Source organism: Schistocerca americana, chromosome 11 (assembly GCF_021461395.2).
Source record: "Schistocerca americana isolate TAMUIC-IGC-003095 chromosome 11, iqSchAmer2.1, whole genome shotgun sequence".
Lineage (NCBI taxonomy): Eukaryota > Metazoa > Arthropoda > Insecta > Orthoptera > Acrididae > Schistocerca > Schistocerca americana.
The window spans coordinates 36699421-36721303 of record NC_060129.1 but is presented as its reverse complement, the minus strand read 5'-3'; the positions used below and the strand labels follow the sequence as shown (position 1 = coordinate 36721303).

Sequence of the window (21883 nt, the reverse complement as noted above, 5' to 3'; positions counted from 1 at the left end):
ATGCGACAAGAAGGGAGTGACTAACCTTATATTGTTCATCAAACAACCCGTGAGAAGATTATCAACTGGCTGTATCATCCGATTCATTACATTGCTGTTACAAAAGAAGATTTGAAAAGGAAACCAGTCAGATTACTAAGACCGATTACTGGACTCGCAATTGGAAGAACGATTGTTCAAACCAGTATCTGACCATAGAGATTTAGGTGTTGCGTGACTTCCCTAAATGGCTCGAAGCAAAAGCCAGGATGTTTTATTTGAAACGGCACAGCCGATTTCCTTCCCCATCCTTAACACAATCCGAGCTTGTGCACTGTCTCTAATTACCTTGATGTCCATGTGGCGTTAAATACGATCTTCCTTCCTTCTTCGGATGGGAATGTCATAAAACAGCGTCCATTTGTTATGTGATTTAATGAAAACTTTGACGAAGTGTTTAGAGCTCATAACTCTAACGAGAAAACAACACGGAAAATCAACAAGACTCTCTGTCAACCACCCTGTAGATGCGCGTGCTCCCTGTAACAAAGGAAAATTACAATCATGTGATATCCCTGTTCAGATCAGTGTTCCCACACAGTACAGTGAAGATTTAAAAGTCCAAGAAATTTTCAAACGGATTCCTTCAATAACAGCTATTTTATGTTATCTAGTTGTTGTACTAAAATAACGATACGTATTTACCAAAGAGATTGAACATCCTATGGAATTTAATTTTCGCACTTTATCTTTTTAGTTCTTTGATACTGCTTCTGTCACAGCCCACAGCATAGTGCTTTGTCTTGCTGCAAGCTCATTGGTTTTGCTCGTTCGTGTATGCAATCAGCTGCAATCTCTTGGTTTTGCGGAAATTTGTGTGTGACATACTCCAGGTAATCTATAAGCGTTTATAAACTGCAAACAAAAATTAGTGAAAAAAATTGTTTCCGAAGTAAATTCACATGGTACTTCATTTCTATTACCATAGCAGTTGAGTATGATGAGTGTAATAGTTCGATGATATCTGTTGCAGACACTGTGGTAGCTATATTTGATGCTGCTGTCTTCTTTTGTTTTATTCTTTATTTAATTGTGATCACATCACCTATAGTATGCTTGGTGATGGTGTGTGAATATTGTAATTTTTTCAGGTTATGTTCATAACAATCAAATACCTGATTCACTAGTGCTTGCTGTTTTGGTCTGCCCGGTAAAATCATTACGTGTATCTTCAAAAAAGTATCGGCTAAGATTGTGACGTGTTGTCAGGAGCAGTTTGTCTATGCAATGATTGCCATGCGTGACATACGAGGAAAGGTGGACAGTGAAGTTCGAACAATCACTATGTTAGTACGGTTATGTTGACTTAGGTGTAATAACGTTTGTGATGATAATTTGCTGTGATCTGATGTAGTCATACAGCGGCTCCAGATTTTAGGGCTAACGTAAGCATTTTTTTCAGATGCCAACAGTTACTTCCTCATTTCATGGTTTGAGTATGTTTGCATGAAAGGAAATGCTGTAATTGTGTTGCATTTTGTTAGTTTACACTGTGCTTTGATTATTCGTGTCGGTAATATTCGTCTAATCATGTGTAAATACTAGTGTGTTGTAGTGTGTGTGTTTTACTGGAGTTCTGTGTAAGAATTCTTTAACAATATTTAGGAACTGGCGAAATACGAGGTACAGATGAACTTAACTGTAATTTGTCTAATAAAGCATTACATGTCATCAGAACTTAGGTCATACATAATATATACAGATAGTGGGAAGTCGTTTCAGTACATCAGTTTTGTAAGAAAAAACTAACCAATCTTTAATCTTGATAGTAATAAAAAATGAGAAATTCCGCATTGCAGGTATGTGGTTTTCTTTAATAGCATGTAAAGATTCCAAAATAATGGTGCCTACTGTAAATTGGGTATACATCCGTGAATGAACAGAGGAAGAAAGGGGTCGACAGAAGCGTCCGATCCCACGCGTCGGCTTTGACCCGTGACGTAAGGGTGTTGTGTGTGACGTCATGACGGCGCGGAGTTTGGTTTGAGTGTGTGGCATGTTTGTAGATGTCGTCGTGTTGTGGTTTGTGGTCCTCTTTGGTGGTATATTCAGAGTTCTCGTTTGTGTGATGTAATGGGCTCAGTTTGCTCTTGCTCATTATCCATAACTGTTCGAGTGTCGGCTGTTTGTAGTCGAATTCGTTTCAGTGAGTTAACGATTTTGTGTGAAGATTAATTTAGTGTTGTTCGCTGTACATCTTGTGGTAATTTTAGTAAAATTGATCGGTTGTTGTTTTCGTTCAGGAATGAATATGATGGATAAAATTGACAGTGCGCAGGTATCGGGAGATGTTTTTGTGCTATATAGGTCAAGGGAAGTGTTTGATCCTAATTTATGGGATCGCTAGCTACTGTTGAGCTATATAGGTCAAGGGAAGTGTCCGATTCCAGATGATATTGTTTAGTGGTATTTGTGGAGTTTTGTGATGTCGGTTTTTTTCGTCGTTTTGTTTTGTATGGGGGTGGGTGTCTAAATTTGTTTATATTTTGTCCCCACCCAAAAACCCCAATATCCCGCGCTTGTCCCGTTAGTCATTAGGCTTTTTGTGGAACGTGTCTCTGTTTTCCGATGTATTTTCGTCCTCATAATGTGTACGTAACGACTTTATATGCGCCATATTGGAATCGTGGTTTATGGTCGTTTCCGCCATATTTGTGACATGCGTCGAAGCAGACGGGCGTGATCGGAAGCTTCTGTATTTTCGGCTAACGTCATCGCATTTCAAGTGCCCACAGCTACTACACCATTTCACGGTTTGAGCATGTTCGTATGACAGGAAATGCTGTAGAAGTTATTAAGTCTGTTGCATTTTGTTAATTTTCACTGTGCTTTGGTTATTCGTGTCGTTAGTATTCGTCTAATCATGTGTAAATACCAGTTTGCTGTAGTGTTAGTTTTAATGGAGTTCTGTATAAGAATACTCTAACATTATTCAGTAACTGTCGAAATACGAGGTTCAAATTAACTGTAGTTTCTCTAACAAAAAGCATTCATCAGAACTCAATAGATCTTCATCATAGTTACAGTTAGTAGGAAGTCGTTTCTGGGAATCAGTGTTGTAAGAAAAAACTCAACAATGTTTAATCTTGATGGTAATCAAGAATGAGAACTTCCACATTGCAGTGTGCAATCTACAGCACAGGTATATGTTTATCTTTAATAGCAGGTAAAGATTCCAAATTGTTTACTGTAAATTGAGTATACAATTGTGAATGAATACAGATGAAGAAAGTTTCAGTAATACCTATGTTGAAAACGCACATTCGCTGATAAGCAAACAATCCATACGTCTGGATTTTCATCATGTCCCTATGAGACTGAAAATAACACAACGAATAAAGTATAGAATTAAATATTTGGTGATATTCAATAATTTCGCTGCAATCTATTGACTGCTTTGTTCGTAATGCCAAAGTTAGTGAATGCACCAAAAAAAATACATATCTTCCATAATTGTCACAATAAGACAGTATCCATAAGCCAGTGTTACAAAGGAGCAGTTGCAACTGTAACTTCTCCGTTTCCAGTGCATAGTATTTTATGATTGTACCCACCCTTCATAACCTGAGAAATGTAAATCAATTTGTCACTGAACACACTTTTCCTCAACCACTTAGAATCAGTTTTCTGTGTAATCACCCATTTATGCACCCAGTAGATGAGTGATAATACTGTCTTTGAGCTATACCTCATGGTAACAATGGAAACTGTGTACAGCTGATCTTATTTGATTGCTTTTCTTTCCCCACACTGTAGAACTGAAGCTATGTACCAGGTGCCAACAATGTGGATTAAAAAAGAGGAAACAGATGAAGTACAAACTGAGTTACACTCCATGGTAAGTGGCTTACTTGTATTTCTTCAGTGTTTTTCTGTGTGTAGTATCATAAGTGAATACATACAATTCATGTCATACTGCTGGAAACATGAGTAATTCTGTTTACTAAAAAACTGATAAACTGTCTTATATGTAAAATTTTGCACAGTGCATTGAAATTAGTGTTGTACTAAACCTCGCATAGAATTGAGCAAGAGTTTCAATTTGATGTTCAGTAAACATGGAAGATTTTAATGCACAACCCAATTATACTGATAAAGTGGGTATATTCTGCTCTGTATACACTTCTTTTAAGTAAGAACCTTAATGTGCAACTTACGAATAACTATGACTATTGTGAATGTGAGCAGTGCCATTAAATTTATAAATGGTATGGGTGCAGTTAATGCATTATTACAGTGTATCGTGCAATGGAATTGTAATTTATTTATTGATGATGTAAAACAAATTATTTGCGAATAATTTTGAAGTGACATTCACATGGTCAATAATCTGAGGAGTACATTTTGTAGTACTATTAACATTAGGTGTTGACTTTGAATATGTGAATAAAGTGTAAGTAGAACTCTCAGCAGTAAATATAAATTTCAGGCAAAGAATACATGGAAGCATAAATTGTTACACAGCCTGTAGGTGCAGAATGCAGATGCCGCTAGTATTTTTATTCTGACAATCAGAATTGAGGGTCCTGACACAATCACACAAACTACTTGTGAACTATCTGTGCTGAACATTTATTTGTTTCGATATCCATGTCATTTCGGCAGCAAAGGTTTGGTGAAGCTATTGAGTTATACATTAAATATTGACAGGTTTGTTCATAACCACTTTCTGCATTTGCTGCACATTGTTACACAGGATACTCCAGTTACTGATGGAAATAATCTGACATATATTTGTCACTTAAAATCTGATGCAGTGCAACCATTTGTGGGGTATTCAGCTGTCAGCAATCATACAAATTCACTTCGCGCCACTAGTATATTTATTCTGTAAAACAGAATTGAGGGTCCTGACACAATCATGCAAACTACTTGTGAACTATCTGTGCTGAACATATTTATTTGTTTCGATATAAATCTTGGGTGCAACTGCAGAAGTACTGTGATAGCATTAATGCCACATTTGCGTTTGAATATATGTGAGTGATTCATTATATTTCATTCAAACTTCGTGAACAGCTTGCAATTAATTTGACTAGCAGTATCACAACAGTAATCCTAAACCATCACTATGAGAATGATAGAAAGTAAATATACTAAATTTTATGAAACACAGTAAAAGAGTGGTTGGATCCAATAAAGTTCAGGCTGTGGCTTTGACCCCTGATGTAATGATGGTTTGGCATATGGAATATGTATGCACAACACATATTGTGTGAATGAAAAGCAGTTTGAACAGTCATTGATCTTGCACCTGAATGTGAGGACTATTCAAAAGCTAAAAGTTTAAAATGGGGTTTAGGATCCCATCCCCCCTTGAAACATATGTTGTGGTGAGAGACTGATCCATAGTGTAGCTGAAGGCCTAGCCTAGGTTGAAAGGTGGCAGTGTAGCTGTGAGCTGAGAAACCCAAGAAATATGAAAGCCAAATAAAGGATGTGGTAACAAATTGACCAGTAGCACAGCCTAATGTTTACCGAAAAATCCAGATGGTGCCCAGAATGTAACTTATACCCACAAGAAGTCTTCTTCTACATTGTGTCCTGTGTTAGTTAATGGACTGAACTTCCCTATGACTTCAAGAGATGCACGTTGACATTATATAAATTGAAAGCCGTGGTCTTTGTCTAATTAATTAAAACTTAAATTTTATTGGTGTATATTTTGGCCGTGAGACTTGCTGTAAAGTAATGGCTCAAAATTTTTATTTGAAAATTATTGAAGCATTTTAATAAAAACAGACTTTATAAACATTTTACATTTTTATTCTTCATGTTTATATATTTATTTCAAACATAGTCACCCTGGCAGTGAACACTTTCCTCCCAATGAGACATCCTAGTTGTTGGTGTCATCACTGTAGAATCTTTGACTTTGTTGGCAGAACCCCAGCCTCACCTCTGCCCACACCAATTCATCACTATTATCCTTGAAGGTGTTCTTAAAGTTTTGGAAACAGTTGAAAATTCATTGGGTCAAGCTGGGACATTATGGAGGATGATCGATAATAATGAATCAAAGGTTGCAAGTGCAGAAACACTTCTGTATGGTCTGGCATTGTTATGCTGAAGGAGAGGGTGCTCCATGTGTGGATGAACTATTTGATTTTGTGCTCTGTTTTCTGAGGGTTTTCTCATGTGCCAACACAGTTAAATAACACACACCTATGTTACAATCTGCAGTTCAGAACTCTCCAGCAGGAGGGTGGTGCATATTGTGTCAGGAGAGTGGAAACATCGACAGAGCAGTACACATGACAAGTCATACTTCACTGATATTAAGAACAGAATAAAAATTTGGACTCATTGTTTTCCAGTACACAATTGTAATAAATCAATGCATTTGACAATTGCCTCGAATGTTGCAGAATAGTTCCCTTGGCATTGCCCAGCATTCATTTGGAAGTGATAATATTGTATCCATATTCACATCAGTCAAAACATTATAATCACTGATAGAATGGGGAATGCACATGATCAGAGTTTGACTGAGAGCAGATTTTGCTGGCCGGAAGGCTTGGCATGAGTATTTTGGAAAGTGCACAACTTGTTGGGTGTTTGATGAGTGCTGTGGTGGTTGTCTTCAACACATGGTGAAACAAAAGTGAAACCATGTCCAGACATTGTGGGATGGGACAAGCACCCCTCATGACAGGTGGTACATATCATAGGCTAGGCAGACTGGTAAAACAAGACAGGCAGCAAACTGTGGCATAACTAACATCAGACATTAATGCTGGGCAGAGTAAAAGTGTCTGCATGCACAATGCTCCAAACACTCCTAATGATGAGTCTGTGCAGCTGATGACCCATCAGTGTGCCAGTGTTAACGCCACAACATCGACAATTACAACTGAAATAGGCATGTAACTATTGATGCTGGATGTTGGCACAATGGCAGAGCATTGCCTGATGTGATGAATCCTGATACCTTCATCATGCCTTTGGGAGGGTGCATTTCTGTCACCCACAACAGGACCAGCTCCTTGACTCGTGTACTGGCAGGGCCTGCATTATACTCTGGGAAACGTCCATGTGGGCATCCATTGGTCCAGTGGAGCTTCTGTGAGACACTGTCAGAAAAGGAGTATTGTAAACTGGTTGCAAACCACACCCACCCCTTCTGTTGTGATCTTTAGTCCTGAGGCTGGTTTGATGCAGCTCTCCATGCTACTCTATCCTGTGCAAGCTTCTTCATCTCCAAGTAACTACTGCAACCTACTTCCTCCTGACTCTGTTTAGTGCATTCATGCCTTGGTCTCCCCAAACGACACTTAAATCAGTGCTTGATGTTAACAAATTTTCCTTCTTCAGAAACACTTCCCTTGCCATTGCCAGTCTACACTTTATATCCTCTCTATTTTGACCATCATGCGTTATTTTGCTCCACAAATAGCAAAACTCATCTACTTCAATTGTATCATTTCCTAATCTAATTGCATAAGCAGCACATGATTTAATTCATCTACATTTTGTTATACTCACTTTGCTTTTGTTTATGTTCATCTTGCATCCTCCTCTGAATTCACTGAACATTCCGTTCAACTGCTCTTCCAGGTCCTTTGCTGTCTCCGACAGAATTACAATTTCATCAGCAAACCTCAACATTTTTATTTCTTCTCCCTGGATTTTAATTCCTACTCCATATTTTTCTTTTGTTTCCTTTACTGCTTGTTTAATATACAGATTGAACAACGAGGATAGGCTACAACCCTGTCTCACTCCCTTCCCAACCACTGCTTCCCTTTCATGCCCCTCAACTCTTATTAATGCCATCTGGTTTCTGCAGAAATTGTAAATAGTTTTTCGCTCCCCGTATTTGACAACCGCCACCTTCAGAATTTGAAAGAGTGTTCCAGTCAAGATTGTTAAAAGCTTTCTCTAAGTGTACAAATACTAGCAATGTAGCTTTGTCTTTCCTTAATCCATCTTCTAAGATAAGTCATAGGGTCTGTATTGCCTCGCATGTTCCATTTCTACAGAATTCAAACAATCTTCCCCGAGTTCAGCTTCTACCAGTTTTTCAATTCGTCTCTAAAGAGTTCATGTTAGTATTTTGCAGCCATGACTTATTAAACTGATAGTTAGGTAATTTTCGCACCTGTCAGGACTTGCTTTCTTTGGGATTGCAATTATTATATTCTTCTTGAAGTCTGAGGGTATTTTGCCTTTCTCATACCTCTTGCTCACCAGATGGTAGAGTTTTGTCAAGGCTGGCTCTCCCAAGGCTATCAGTAGCCCTAATGGGTGTTGTCTACTCCCAGGGCCTTGGTTCGACATAGGTCTTTCAGTGATTTCTCAAATTCTTCATGCAGTATCATATCTCCAGTTTCATCTACGTCCTCTTCCATTTCAATAACATTGCCTGCAAGTACATTGCCCTTATATAGACCCCTCTAACCCCTCTATACAGGAAGAGTCACCTAACATTACCGCTGGATATATTTCGTAAACCACATCAAATACTGACGAATCGATTCCGCAGACCGAATGTGAGGAGAGGGGCTAGTGTAATTGGTTAATACAAACCATAAAAAAAATGCACGGAGGTATGTTTTTAACACAAACCTATGTTTTTTTAAATGGAACCCCATTAGTTTTGTTAGCACATCTGAACATATAAACAAATATGTAATCAGTGCTGTTTGTTGCATTGTAAAATGTTAATTACCTCCGGAGATATTGTAACCTAAAGTTGACGCTTGAAACCTCCGACGTTCAGTTGCGTGTTGTAACAAACACGGGCCACGGTCGGCGAGCAGCATCTGCAGGGACATGTTTACGATGACGACTCGTGTTTACGATTGTGGCTGTAGTGCACTGTTGTGGTTTGGTCTAGCTGTCGCAGTGTCCGCATGTATTGCTGCTATTGTTATTCTGCATTCATCTCCGCACACAGACCAACTGTAGTACACGGTGTTACCAGACGTCTGTGATAGTGTAGTGTTGTAGGAACTGTGACCATGGTGTATTCGAACTCTGCAATCATATTGTTTTCATTATTAAACCTACTCCTCTGTTACCCCTATTTGATTTTGTATTTATAACCCTGTATTCTCCTGACCAGAAGTCTTGTTCCTCCTGCCATTGAACTTCACTAATTCCCACTTTAACCCATCCAGTTCCCTTTTTAAATTTTCTAACTGAACTGCCCAATTAAGGGATTTGACATTCCACTCTCTAATCCATAGAATGCCAGTTTTCTTTCTCCTGGTAATGAAACCAAGCGAGGTGGTGCAGTGGTTAGCTCACCGGACTCGCATTCAGGAGGACGACAGTTCAAACCCGTCTCCGGCCATCCTGATTTAGGTTTTATTTGATTGCCCTAAATCGTTTCAGGCAAATACCGGGCTGGTTCCTTTGAAAGGGCACGGCCGATTTCCTTTCCCATTCTATCCCAATCCGAGCTTGTGCTCCGTCTCTAATGGCCTCGTCGGCGGGACGATAAACACAAATCTCCTACTCCTCCTCCTGATAACAAAGTCCTGAGTAATCCCTACCCAGAGATCTGAATGGGGGACTATACATCCGGTATATTTTACCCAAGAGGACGCCATCATCATTTAACCACACAGTGAAGCTGCATGCCCTCGGGAAAAATTACGGCTGTAGTTTCCCCTTGCTCTCATCCGTTCGCAGTACCAGCACAGCAAGGCTGTTTTGGTTAATGTTACAAGGCAGTCCTTCATCCCGACTGTTGCCCCTGCAACTACTGAAAAGGTTGCTGCCCCTCTTTAGGAGCCACACATTTGTCTGGCCTCTCAAGACACCCCTCCATTGCGGCTGCAACTACGGTAGGGCTATCTGTATCGCAGAGGCATGCAAGCCTCCCACAAATGGCAAGGCCCATGATTAATGTTAGGTCCACCGCTTCATGACAATCATATTTCCCACTGATAGTGGCATTTTTCATCAAAATAATGTGCCATTTCACAAGGCCAGGAGTGTGATCGAATGGTTTGAGGAACACAGTGGTGAGTTCCAATTGATGTGGTGGCCAACTCACCAGCTCTGAACCTGGTCAAACACATCTGGGATGTGATTTAGCATAATGCCAGAGATCGTCCTCCTTCCAGAATTCATGGGAATGAGGTGACCTGAGTGTACAGATAGGTGCCAACGTTCTCCAGTGATCTACCAAGGCTTCATTGCTTCCATGCAACAGTATTTCCCCTCCCTGCTGTTATCTGTGCTAGAGGTGGACACATCAGCTTTTAGATGGGTGATAATGTTGGGGCTGGTCAGACTATGGCAGTTACCATTATTGGAAGTTGTGGTGATGATCATGGCACATCAGGTTCGGCCAAGTAGCACATGCCGCCCACGAGCCCTGTATGGCTCACCCTCCAGTCCGGCTTCAAGACACTGACTGCCTGTGAGATCCACGGCCATTCCTCATGACCCAGTGTGACTCCACAATGCTCACGAGCTCAGAGCTGTGAGAATTGATGTATGCCAGGCACATGGGACTGGAATTCAAAGAGGGAGCCCGCCATGGCTCAGCTTCCCCCACCAAATGAAAATCCCCCTTCCCTGCCATTAAGGAGTCCCTTACATCTGACTCTCCCTGACTTGGGTGATTCATGTGTGAGGCTTTACGCGTGCGTAAATTCAGAACCAGGATGTTCGATGGGCTCACGACCCTGACATTCTCACAGGCTATCAAGAACCGAGGAGTCAGCTTGCTAGCGAAACCTAACTGCCCTTTTTGAGCAATATTAGGCTTTTGGAGCAACAATCTGTCCCAAACCTCACCACTGAACCATCTAGCCCCTGATTGTAGCTGATGGCTAGCCCCTCATGGGCAATTTTGGTAATATGCCTAGCCTGGATCCAATTCTGCTGTATTACTGCTAGGGTGACTTGTTCTGCAAGGAAATCATTGATTGACACAGGTTGACAAGAGGAGAATTGACTGGATGTGCTAGCATAAGGGATACTGGAGCAGCCTTCAGAGACTTGGGTTGTGCAGTGTTCAAGACAAAATTGAGCCATGGTACTGACATGTCCCACTTTGTCTAAGCCTTGTTGTGGAAAATAAGCACAGCCTTCAACTTGCAGTTCATCTGGTCAGCAAAATATGCTGATAATAAGAATTGGTGGCCACATCCTTAATTCCATTGTCAATGCAGAACCTTGTGAATAGCTGGGTAACAAAATCAATAGCATTATTACTAACAAACATCCTGGGTGGCCGGTAAAGAGAAGAAATTCATAACAAATGCTGAATAGTTTCCAGGATGGTCACTCCTCTGTTCGGAATGAGTAAAAAAAAGGGAAAAGTCATTCATGATAACTAATAGGTGACTAACACCCACACACATATGAGGAAGTGGACCTATATAATCAGTAAAAAATTTATACATCAGGCATTCCTCATGGGTAGACTCCAAAAGCCCCTTGAGGGAGTTCGGGTTCAACTCAGCTCCCTTATTGCTGTCTCACTCACCCACTAACCGCTGGACATCCTTACACAGGTAGGACTGTCTGATGTGTTGTCTTATCTTGACAACAGTTCTATAAATGTCTAAATGACTGCCCAGGTGGGATGGAATAGTGGTACTATCAGCTTGTTGGGTAAACATATTGTGGGGTTTGTTGGGTACATCCTTCACGAAAAAGCAGCCCTTTATGCAGACTGTACACCTGCACTTGTTGGGCTTGCAAGAACTTCCACCTAATACCAGCCATTCTGGGGTTCCCCTCTTGGTTGGTCTTCAGACTGATGAATAACTCTGGGACCTCTGTTAAGACCCCTGTTAACCAGCCGTGGCAATTCTCACCAGGACATGATCACCTTGCAATTCTTCTTTTGGACATGCAGTCCTGTAATACGTTGCACCTTAAACCAAAAAGCAGAAATACGAATGAGCAGTGGGCCCAATTTTGCCTAACCAAGAGCTTGATTGTCAGTCTCTAAACAATATTCCTGGTGTTCAAAATAAAATCTGAATTTTTCAAGGACAAACAGAACCACCAAGGTTTCACATTCATATTTCGTTTCTGCAAGTGAAAGTTTCCAAGGTGCTTAGGCTGTAGGGCATCAAACCACCACACCTACCCTCCCGCTCTGTTCCTGCAGGATGACAGCTGCTACTTTCTACTCAAGAAGAATAACAGGTGTCCGTCCACTAGAACGGGAGGTCAAAATTGGGTATGGCTAATGCTGGTGGCTTACCAAGTGCCACCTTAATGGCTTCAAAAGGTTCCTGATGACTTTCATCCCATTTGAAATTTCTTAAATTATTAAGGCATCCCTCTAATTTAGTAAAATTGGGCACAAACTTGCAAAAAAAAAAAAAAAAAAAAAAAAAAAATCCAAGCATATGAACCGTGCCACATTTTTCTTATTTCTAGGAGCTGGGAATTTTTGCAAATTGCTAGTATGCTCCTGGTGAATTCTAATGCAATCAGTGGAACTAAGATGTCCCAAGAATGAAACCTATGTGCCAGTGTGATTTTAGATGGTTTGACAGTAAGTCCTGCCGCCCTCTGGTAAACCAAGACTGCCTCAAGATGTTGCAGGTGTTCAGACAGACTAGCACTAAAAATAACCATGCCATATAGGTAATTATACACACACTTCAACTTGAAATCACCCAAAACACAATCTTGAAGGCAAGACAGAACAGCAACTCTCATTGACAATCAAAGAGCACCCTGTTAAAATCGTAGAGGTTCCAGTTTGTACAGAAGTCAGTAATATGCTTGGAATCCTCTGTTAACATGATCTGATTATATGCCTGATTGAGATCCTGGACAGTAAAATACTGCCCCCCACTGAACCAAGTGAAAGAATTACGCAGATTGGGATGTGGCACAGATTCCAAATCTACCTTCTCATTGCTCGAACAGTCCATGGGTATACTGCCGGTTCATAGTGTCCAACAGGCTTAATATTTTGGCGATCAGACATGTCGCCATCGTCAGGTGCACTGACGAAAGGAGCTCCTGAGGGCGGGTGGCCTGTGGGGGGAGGGGATTTAAATCTGCTGCCCGCCCTCAGGAGCTCAGTTCATCAGCGCACCTGACGATGTTGACATGTCTGATCGCCGAAATATTGTGCCCATTGGGCACTATGAACCGGCAGTATACCCGTGGACTGTTCAAGCAACAAATACGCCGGGAGAAACTGAAGAATCACAATGTTCTCATTAACCGCATGATAACTCACAACTGGATGAAACACGCCACTGTAGCCCATAGATACTGAGAATATGGGAGAAACATAGGCTGAGGTTGAGGACCTGATGATCCCATCGAACAACAAATTGTTAGTCAAAGCACATATACATTTCATCTTTGATGGAGCAAGCGTCTTGAATTTTTCAGCTGTGTTAATTTTAAAATAAACAACCCTGCCTTGACAATCTAACTACCACTTAGAAATTCACACCCCAAAATTAAGATTTTTAATTACTATCCACTTCACAGGCCAAGAAAATTTTCCAATACTCAGTTTTGCCAACCAGAGGCAAAATTTTCCCAGTGAGAGCTCAACACCAGAAACACATCCTACACTTGTTCCTTATTGGTGATCCCCTTCTAAACTGCCTGTAATCTCGATCCCCATCCAGATAATGACACTTAAATCCCCATCACTTGTCTGTGAAACTCAGGCTTCAGTAGTGGACACCAAAGCCTCTAATTCGCCAAAGGTTTGTATTTATTAGCAAAGGTAATCCATGAAGGGTCCTGTGGCTGCGTTTTCTCTAATATATTATTGAGTATTTGTATCTCTGTGATTTGCAATTCCAAAGCTGGAATGGCCATACACATTCATCTATGTACCTAGGAAAAGGTTCACGAGGAAACAGAACTAGCCACAAGTGTTTTTGCTTGAGTGCACTCTTAATGAGGTGAGAATTTCAGCCCAATAATTTATTTACACAACATCCTCGGTGTTGCACTTTCCTGTAAAATTCAACTGAAAACACAGCTTAACATGGGGCAACAACATTATTGGAGATGGCCAAAGCGTCGGCATGAAACATAAATTTGACCGTGATCCACAGGATGGATTTCATCTGGCTTACATTCTATACTGAAAATTCCGTTACAGCTTGAAGCAGTAACATTATTTGGTAAGGTAATTTCTGAATGAATTCCCCTCTGGTCCTTTAAAGTTGTATGTAGCATTGGTACTACTTCCAACAGTTATTTGTTCGTGGTAGATTCTTGTTCATCACCTATTGCTCATAATTTGCTGACTCAACTTTGCAAGTCATGCACCTGCCCATGTAACTGCAGAGCTAATCTAACCTGCTCAGAATAGAGATTACATTGTAGAATATCCCACAAGCAATTATCCCAGTGGATAAAGTTGCCTGAATTCTATGTATTTGCTTATGGTGGGGCTGACTTCTTTCTAAACACTGTACATTCTGCCATAAGGTTGTCATGGATGGAGCTCCAGCAGCTTCTGCAACACCTCTCCCCCTGATGCAGTTGGTACTAATCACCAAGGGGTTTCCACACTGCCATGCAGACGAGCTATAAGTTTGGTAAAACTGTCCTTAAGTGGAAGCTGACACTTTTAATTTGTAAACTGTTGCTTCTTCAATAAGGGCAATCCGGGACAGTCACAGGACCCAATGTTCAGCAGCATCTCATGATGAATGACAGTACTAGGATACCGCCACCCTTTAGTTTCAGGAAAATAACTGTCCTCTGTTAGCAACCAAACAAACATCCAGCAGGAAAAGTGGAAATTAAGTGGAAGGACTGGACAGATAGGTATTCACATAATTCACTATTGTTTATTAAAATGTATTTATTTAAGAAAAATAACTAAAATCAGATACATTAGCACAATTACAAACAGCACTCTGAACTTTCCAAATTTAAGACATTACACATCTTAGTTTACTACCAATTTAAATGAGGCAATAGTTAGACAAAAGCTGTTTTTGACACCAGTTTGTAGATTTTAGATTCAAAATTTCCAACTTCACAAACTGCAACTAGGCAAATGCTTCAACAAATGAACAAATAAATATTTGGAGACAGATGGCTCTTTAAGACAACACAGAAGGATAACTCATCTCAAATGTTAAAACTGAATAGCTATACTGGAAGAAAGAGTAATTTACAGCTGCCTTGGGACTACTAGAACGAGGAAATTCTTAAAATACACGTCCAAGGTCATCTAGATAATTTAATAAAGTAAACAGGTGCACTGATTTCTAGAGCTGCCTTCAGGCAGGCAGAGAGAGTCTCTTTAAATCTTGCCCCCAGTGAGCAGTTAAGTAATTAATAAGTGAATGAGTGTGCAAGATTGATATAGCTGGCTTCAGACACAGTGAAAATACTATTAAGGTATACCATAGAAAATGCGTGAGTTATTCAATAAGTGAATGTACATGCGTAACAGTTCAAGAACGCAATTTAAAAAGGAGAACCAGTAATTAGTAGTCTGAACCACCTTGTAGCAATAAATAAATAAAAGGTGAGAAAAGGTCACTCCATGACAACTTTAAAATAAGTCGAACAATTGAATTTAGTAAGCAGTAACTAGCCTTGACATAGAATAAATTTCTTTTACTCTCCAGCTCACAAGTGCTCAGTGAACGAACATACAAAAAACCTTCAGAACTCAGTAACACTTGACTGTTTTACACACTTTTGCTTTTTCCAGCCTGTGAACCTCAAATGTGCCAGTTACCAACAGGCTATACTTTCGCAAATCTAGATGACATCTGAATATGACACGTGTGATTTACATAGAACCGATAAGCATGTGGCCATGCTAACAGGGATCAACACTATGAACAAGAAGAGCACTTGACTCAACAAACCTCCAAACTTCAAAATGTACAACATTTTAGTACAAATTTCAAACAGTAAGTTACATTACTTGGGTGAAGGCAGCCCAAGGGTAGCTTGCAGTGGCAGTCCATGACGCTGATGTACAGAGGCAATGTTATCACCCACACTATGATGATGAGCACACAGTGAGTCAAGGTCCAAGACAATCAGTGTACCACAACAGTAGAAAATTAAAACAGACTAAGGGAACATCTAAATTGCACTGTCATTCTCACTTAATACAACCACATGACCAAAGTAGTTCTGCAGATCAATGGACTTGTCAGATGATTTTCATCAAAAACTCGGTCTAAAGCTAAACATGGTCACACTTAAAACAGTGTTCAGGATTACCAAATCATTGAATCCACTGCTCAACATGGGGAATTGAATAGGAATAACAAGCTTATCTGGTTGCTAGACATTACCATAACCCCTTCCAGGGCAACACCACAAACTATTGTGTCGTGCAATACAACCCAAACCAGACAGTTTTTTCAGTTAAGAAAGCTCCTTGCATAATGTGACTTTCAGTGAGAAGAATCAACAGCAAATACAGATAGCCGAGACCACACAAATGTTCTGTCTTTTTTAACACCTGTGCCTACAACTATTAACTCGACAAAATGTTTAAAGAGCTACAAGTCGCTCCATTGTTTCAAGTTTGGCTGAAAGGCAAATACTGTCTCTGTACCCTGCGTGGCTCTACAATGCCACATGGCATCAGAAGCTCCGAGCAAAAGAAGTGACATACACTAGTTTGGGGTGGGAAGTCAAAGAGGGAGCCGGCCTGGCCTCAGGCAGTAATAATAATGAAATCGTTATCATTATTTGCACTATTATATTAGTATTATTGTAGGCAGTTAATTAATACAAAGATCAATTAATAACATGTTGCTGTGTTCTTTCTATCTTCTGCCCAAAATATCTCTTCAAAGCATCCTCTTTGCATACATCATCTTGCTTCATTATTTCGTTGGTACACTCTTTCCAAAATTTAAGTGGTCTACTGTGTTTCTAGCCAAGCCAACTAGCTCTGCAGATGATGAAGAAATTGATGAAATGTATGACGAGATAAAAGAAATTATTCAGGTAGTGAAGGGAGACGAAAATTTAATAGTCCTGGGTGACTGGAATTCGTCAGTAGGAAAAGGGAGAGAAGGAAACATAGTAGGTGAATATGGATTGGGGGGGAAGAAATGAAAGAGGAAGCCGCCTTGTAGAATTTTGTACAGAGCATAACTTAATCATAGCTAACACTTGGTTCAAGAATCATAAAAGAAGGTTGTATACCTGGAAGAATCCTGGAGATACTAAAAGGTATCAGATAGATTATATAATGGTAAGACAGAGATTTAGGAACCAGGTTTTAAATTGTAAGACATTTCCAGGGGCAGATGTGGATTCTGACCACAATCTATTGGTTATGAACTGCAGATTGAAACTGAAGAAACTGCAAAAAGGTGGGAATTTAAGGAGATGGGACCTGGATAAACTGAAACAACCAGAGGTTGTAGAGTGTTTCAGGGAGAGCATAAGGGAACAATTGACAGGAATGGGGGAAAGGAATACAGTAGAAGAAGAAGGGGTAGCTCTGAGGGATGAAGTAGTGAAGGCAGCAGAGGATCAAATAGGTAAAAAGACGAGGGCTAGTAGAAACCCTTGGGTAACAAAAGAAATATTGAATTTAATTGATGAAAGGAGAAAATATAAAAATGCAATAAATGAAGCAGGCAAAAAGGAATACAAACGTCTCAAAAATGAGATCGACAGAAAGTGCAAAATGGCTAAGCAGGCATGGCTAGAGGACAAATGTAAGGATGTGGAGGCTTATCTCACTAGGGGTAAGATAGATACAGTCTACAGAAAAATTAAAGAGACCTTTGGAGATGAGATCCACTTCTATGAATATCAAGAGCTCCGATGGAAACACAGTTCTAAGCAAAGAAGGGAAGGCAGAAAGGTGGAAGGAGTATATAGAGGGTTTATACAAGGGTGATGTACTTGAGGACAATATTATGGAAATGGAAGAGGATGTAGATGAAGACGAAATGGGAGATAAGATACTGCGTGAAGAGTTTGACAGAGCAATGAAAGACCTGAGTCAAAACAAGGCCCCGGGAGTAGACAACATTCCATTAGAACTACTGATGGCCTTGGGAGAGCCAGTCATGACAAAACTCTACCATCTGGTGAGCAAGATGTATGAGACAGGCGAAATACCCACAGACTTCAAGAAGAATATAATAATTCCAATCCCAAAGAAAGCAGGTGTTGATAGATGTAAAAATTACCGAACTATCAGTTTAATAAGTCACAGCTGTAAAATAATAACACGAATTCTTTGTAGACGAATGGAAAAATTGGTAGAAGTGGACCTCGGGGAAGATCAGTTTGGATTCCGTAGAAATGTTGGAACACATGTGGCAATACTAACCTTACGACTTATCTTAGAAGAAAGATTAAGAAACGGCAAACCTACGTTTCTAGCACTTCTAGACTTAGAGAAAGCTTTTGACAATGTTAACTGGAATACTCTGTTTCAAATTCTGAAGGTGGCAGGGGTAAAATACAGGGAGCGAAAGGCTATTTACAATTTGTACAGAAACCAGATGGCAGTTATAAGAGTCGAGGAGCATGAAAGGGAAGCAGTGCTTGGGAAAGGAGTGAGACAGGGTTGTAGCCTCTCCCCGATGTTATTCAATCTGTATATTGAGCAAGAAGTAAAGGAAACAAAAGAAAAATTTGGAGTAGGTATTAAAATTCATGGAGAAGAAGTAAAAACTTTGAGGCTCGCCAATGACATTGTAATTCTGTCAGAGACAGCAAAGGACTTGGAAGAGCAGGTGAACGGAATGGACAGTGTCTTGAAAGGAGGATATAAGATGAACATCAACAAAAGCAAAACGAGGATAATGGAATGTAGTCAAATTAAATCGGGTGATGCTGAGGGAATTAGATTAGGAAATGAGACACTTGAAGTAGTAAAGGAGTTTTGCTATTTAGGGAGTAAAATAACTGATGATGGTCGAAGTAGAGAGGATATAAAATGTAGACTGGCAATGGCAAGGAAAGCGTTTCTGAAGAGGAGAAATTTGTTAACATCGAGTATAGATTTAAGTGTCCGGAAGTCGTTTCTGAAAGTATTTGTATGGAGTGTAGCCATGTATGGAAGTGAAACATGGACGATAACTAGTTTGGACAAGAAGAGAATAGAAGCTTTCGAAATGTGGTGCTACAGAAGAATGCTGAAGATAAGGTGGGTAGATCACGTAACTAATGAGGTACTGAATAGGATTGGGGAGAAGAGAAGTTTGTGGCACATCTTGGCTAGATGAAGGGATTGGTTGGTAGGACATGTTTTGAGGCATCAAGGGATCACAAATTTAGCATTGGAGGGCAGTGTGGAGGGTAAAAATCGTAGAGGGAGACCAAGAGATGAATACACTAAGCAGATTCAGAAGGATGTAGGTTGCAGTAGGTACTGGGAGATGAAGATGCTTGCACAGGATAGAGTAGCATGGGGAGCTGCATCAAACCAGTCTCAGGACTGAAGACAACAACAACAACAACAACAACAACAACAACTGTGTTTCTGTCAGTAAGGTGATTTACAATCAGAAAATATTCTATGGCTGCTAATTAGCTAATGTTTTCAACAAATGTCTATACCTGTTTAATGATCTCCTTTTTGTGTTATCACTGATTCAGTTGTCTTCATTCCAGAATGTAGATCAACTTTACAGGTTCTTTCAGTCTTGATATGTTGATGCTCCTTCATAATGTTTCCAGAACTCTGCCTTCTTTTGAGATTAGCATGTAAAACCCATCATCCTGATCCATAGAATAGGACTGGTTTAACATGTAGCCTACACTCTTATCTCACAGCTAGAAATGTGGTTGTTCCACCAAAAGGATTTCATGAAGTTAGAACACTAGTAAATAGTGTGCCAAGGTAGGGGGTGTGTGTTTTTTAATAATATTATTGTAAATAAGTGTTCAGTGAAACAAAAGCTTTCTTTGTAACTGTTCTAGACATTTTATGTTTCTGATTGTAAAAGTAGTATGAGTGACATGGCACTTGACAGTCCAGTTCCTGCTCCCTCACACAGTTCGTGTGCGCTGTATTGTGTCGTTTGATATGAACGACATTGATGTCAGTGTTTCAGGTAGTGGCTGTGTTATTTCATTTGTTTGTATATGCAGATAATGAAACTAGAAAATATGATTGAAAATAATAGCATAGGGAGAACGCTGAAGTGCGAGATCATAATCAATTTTCAAAGGTGTCTGTAATCAGTCTTACAATTTTTTATTACCTCCCATTGAAATAGACCATAGTGAACGTGTCACCAGAATGTCAAACTAAGAACGTTTATCCAGAACTACTATTTAATTCTTACGAAGTCTGACAGTTGGGCTTTGTACATATGACACACTTATATTATACGAGAGGACTGTGACTGCTTAAATGCACTTATTACAGTTTATTTTTACCACAGGCTCAGGTTTACCCATTCAGCATGAATGTAAAAGAAGAGTAGGAGGAGGGTGAGAATAAAGAGGTAATTTTAGAATTTATGACTGCATGGAATTAATCATTGCTGAGTTGGGGTGAAAATAATGAGATGGTTGGCAATTGTGTGTCTATTCACTTTAGCAGTCTTGTTTTTACTCTTAGGGTAAAGATGACAACACTTACAGAATTTTTGTGTGTCCCAGGCTGGAAACAAGGAAACAGGTAAAATAGAATATTTTGTTACACTTAACCCCATGTGGATTTAAACACTATCTTTGAGCAGGTGAAATAGTTTAGCTTGTAAGTTTGTAGAATTGCTTCTGTACGTTATAAGCACAAACTAGAATTGCGTTGATGAAGTTATATGAAAATTGGTACCAAGACTCAAGCCATGATCCTGTTTTAATGGGCAGTTAACTTAATGGTATCATGTATGTGAACTCCAGCACTGGATGTTTTTATTTGTTGCGTGATACTGCTGTGGCAATTACAGAATCATTCAAGGGGAACCTAAACAAAGTAGTGCAAAAGAAGCAGGTGATCCTAACCTACTGAAAGGGGCTAAGACGTCTGTGCATACATTGCAGGTGGTATGGACAGGCAGTCTTTTAAAGTACTTTTGAACAGTTTTCTTAAAGCTGTTGTAAACTGCTAGTTTAACAACCCACACAGAATTGAAAGAGGGCTTCGTGATCATGATGCCAGCACAGCAACAGTGGTAAATGAAGTTAATGAATTCTTCAAGAAGGCTAGGAGAAAAGATTTTCTAGAAAGAGCAGGTAAGTAGATCTTAGCATCCCATTTAAACAATGAGTGAATGTCATTTACTTTGAGTGTGATGTATGTAGAGGAATATGGGCAAACGTTAAATGGACTGTAAATCACACACTGAATAAGTATGTGGTGAGTAACTGGATTAGAGACAGAAAAGACCCTCTGTGGTGTAATGCCAAAATTTGAAAATGCTGAGGAAGCAGACTGTTCTACACTAAGTACAGAAAAGAATGCAGAATGGTGACAGGTGAGAGTTACTGGAAATTTGTGCTTTTTGTAAAACTATCACTGCATGAAGCATACAACTACCATCGTCATACATGAGCAAGAGATTTTACTGAGGACATGAGACATTTCTGGTTCTTCATAAAATCACTGAGTGAAAGATTTCTATTCATGCAGTCAATGACCAGTGTGGTGTGGCTTTCAAGGAAAGCTGGAGTTTTAAAGTTTGTGCAGGAGGATAATACAAACATTGAAATAACAATGTCGCACAGACTCATGTATTGGGGACATAGTAATAGGCTCCCTGGAGTAGAGAAACAGCTGGAAGAGTTGAAAACAAAATAGTTGCCATGTCCAAACAGAATCACAAATCATTTCTCCAGAGAGTAATCTACAGCATTGGCCTCTTACTTAGCTTGCATTTATTGCAAATCTCTCACTTAGTGCAAAGGACCAGGCAGCTGGGAAGTAGTTCAGGTGGCTTCTGTATATAAGAATGGTAAAAGAACATACCTGCAA

General features: G+C 39.8%; 1 protein-coding gene across 5 annotated transcripts in view; it reads left to right on the top strand.

Annotated features, from left to right (window-relative positions):
• The first annotated feature begins 779 nt into the window (after positions 1–779).
• LOC124554090 (zinc finger protein 708-like) overlaps positions 780–21883 on the top strand; it is a 119869-nt gene continuing 98765 nt past the window's right edge. For all 5 annotated transcript variants that reach the window (XM_047128142.1, XM_047128140.1, XM_047128141.1 and 2 more), the window contains exons 1-2: positions 780–872; positions 3796–3877. In XM_047128142.1, coding sequence (XP_046984098.1) covers positions 817–872; positions 3796–3877 — 138 coding nt within the window. In that variant the 5' untranslated portion in view covers positions 780–816. The remainder of the gene's footprint in view (positions 873–3795; positions 3878–21883) is intronic.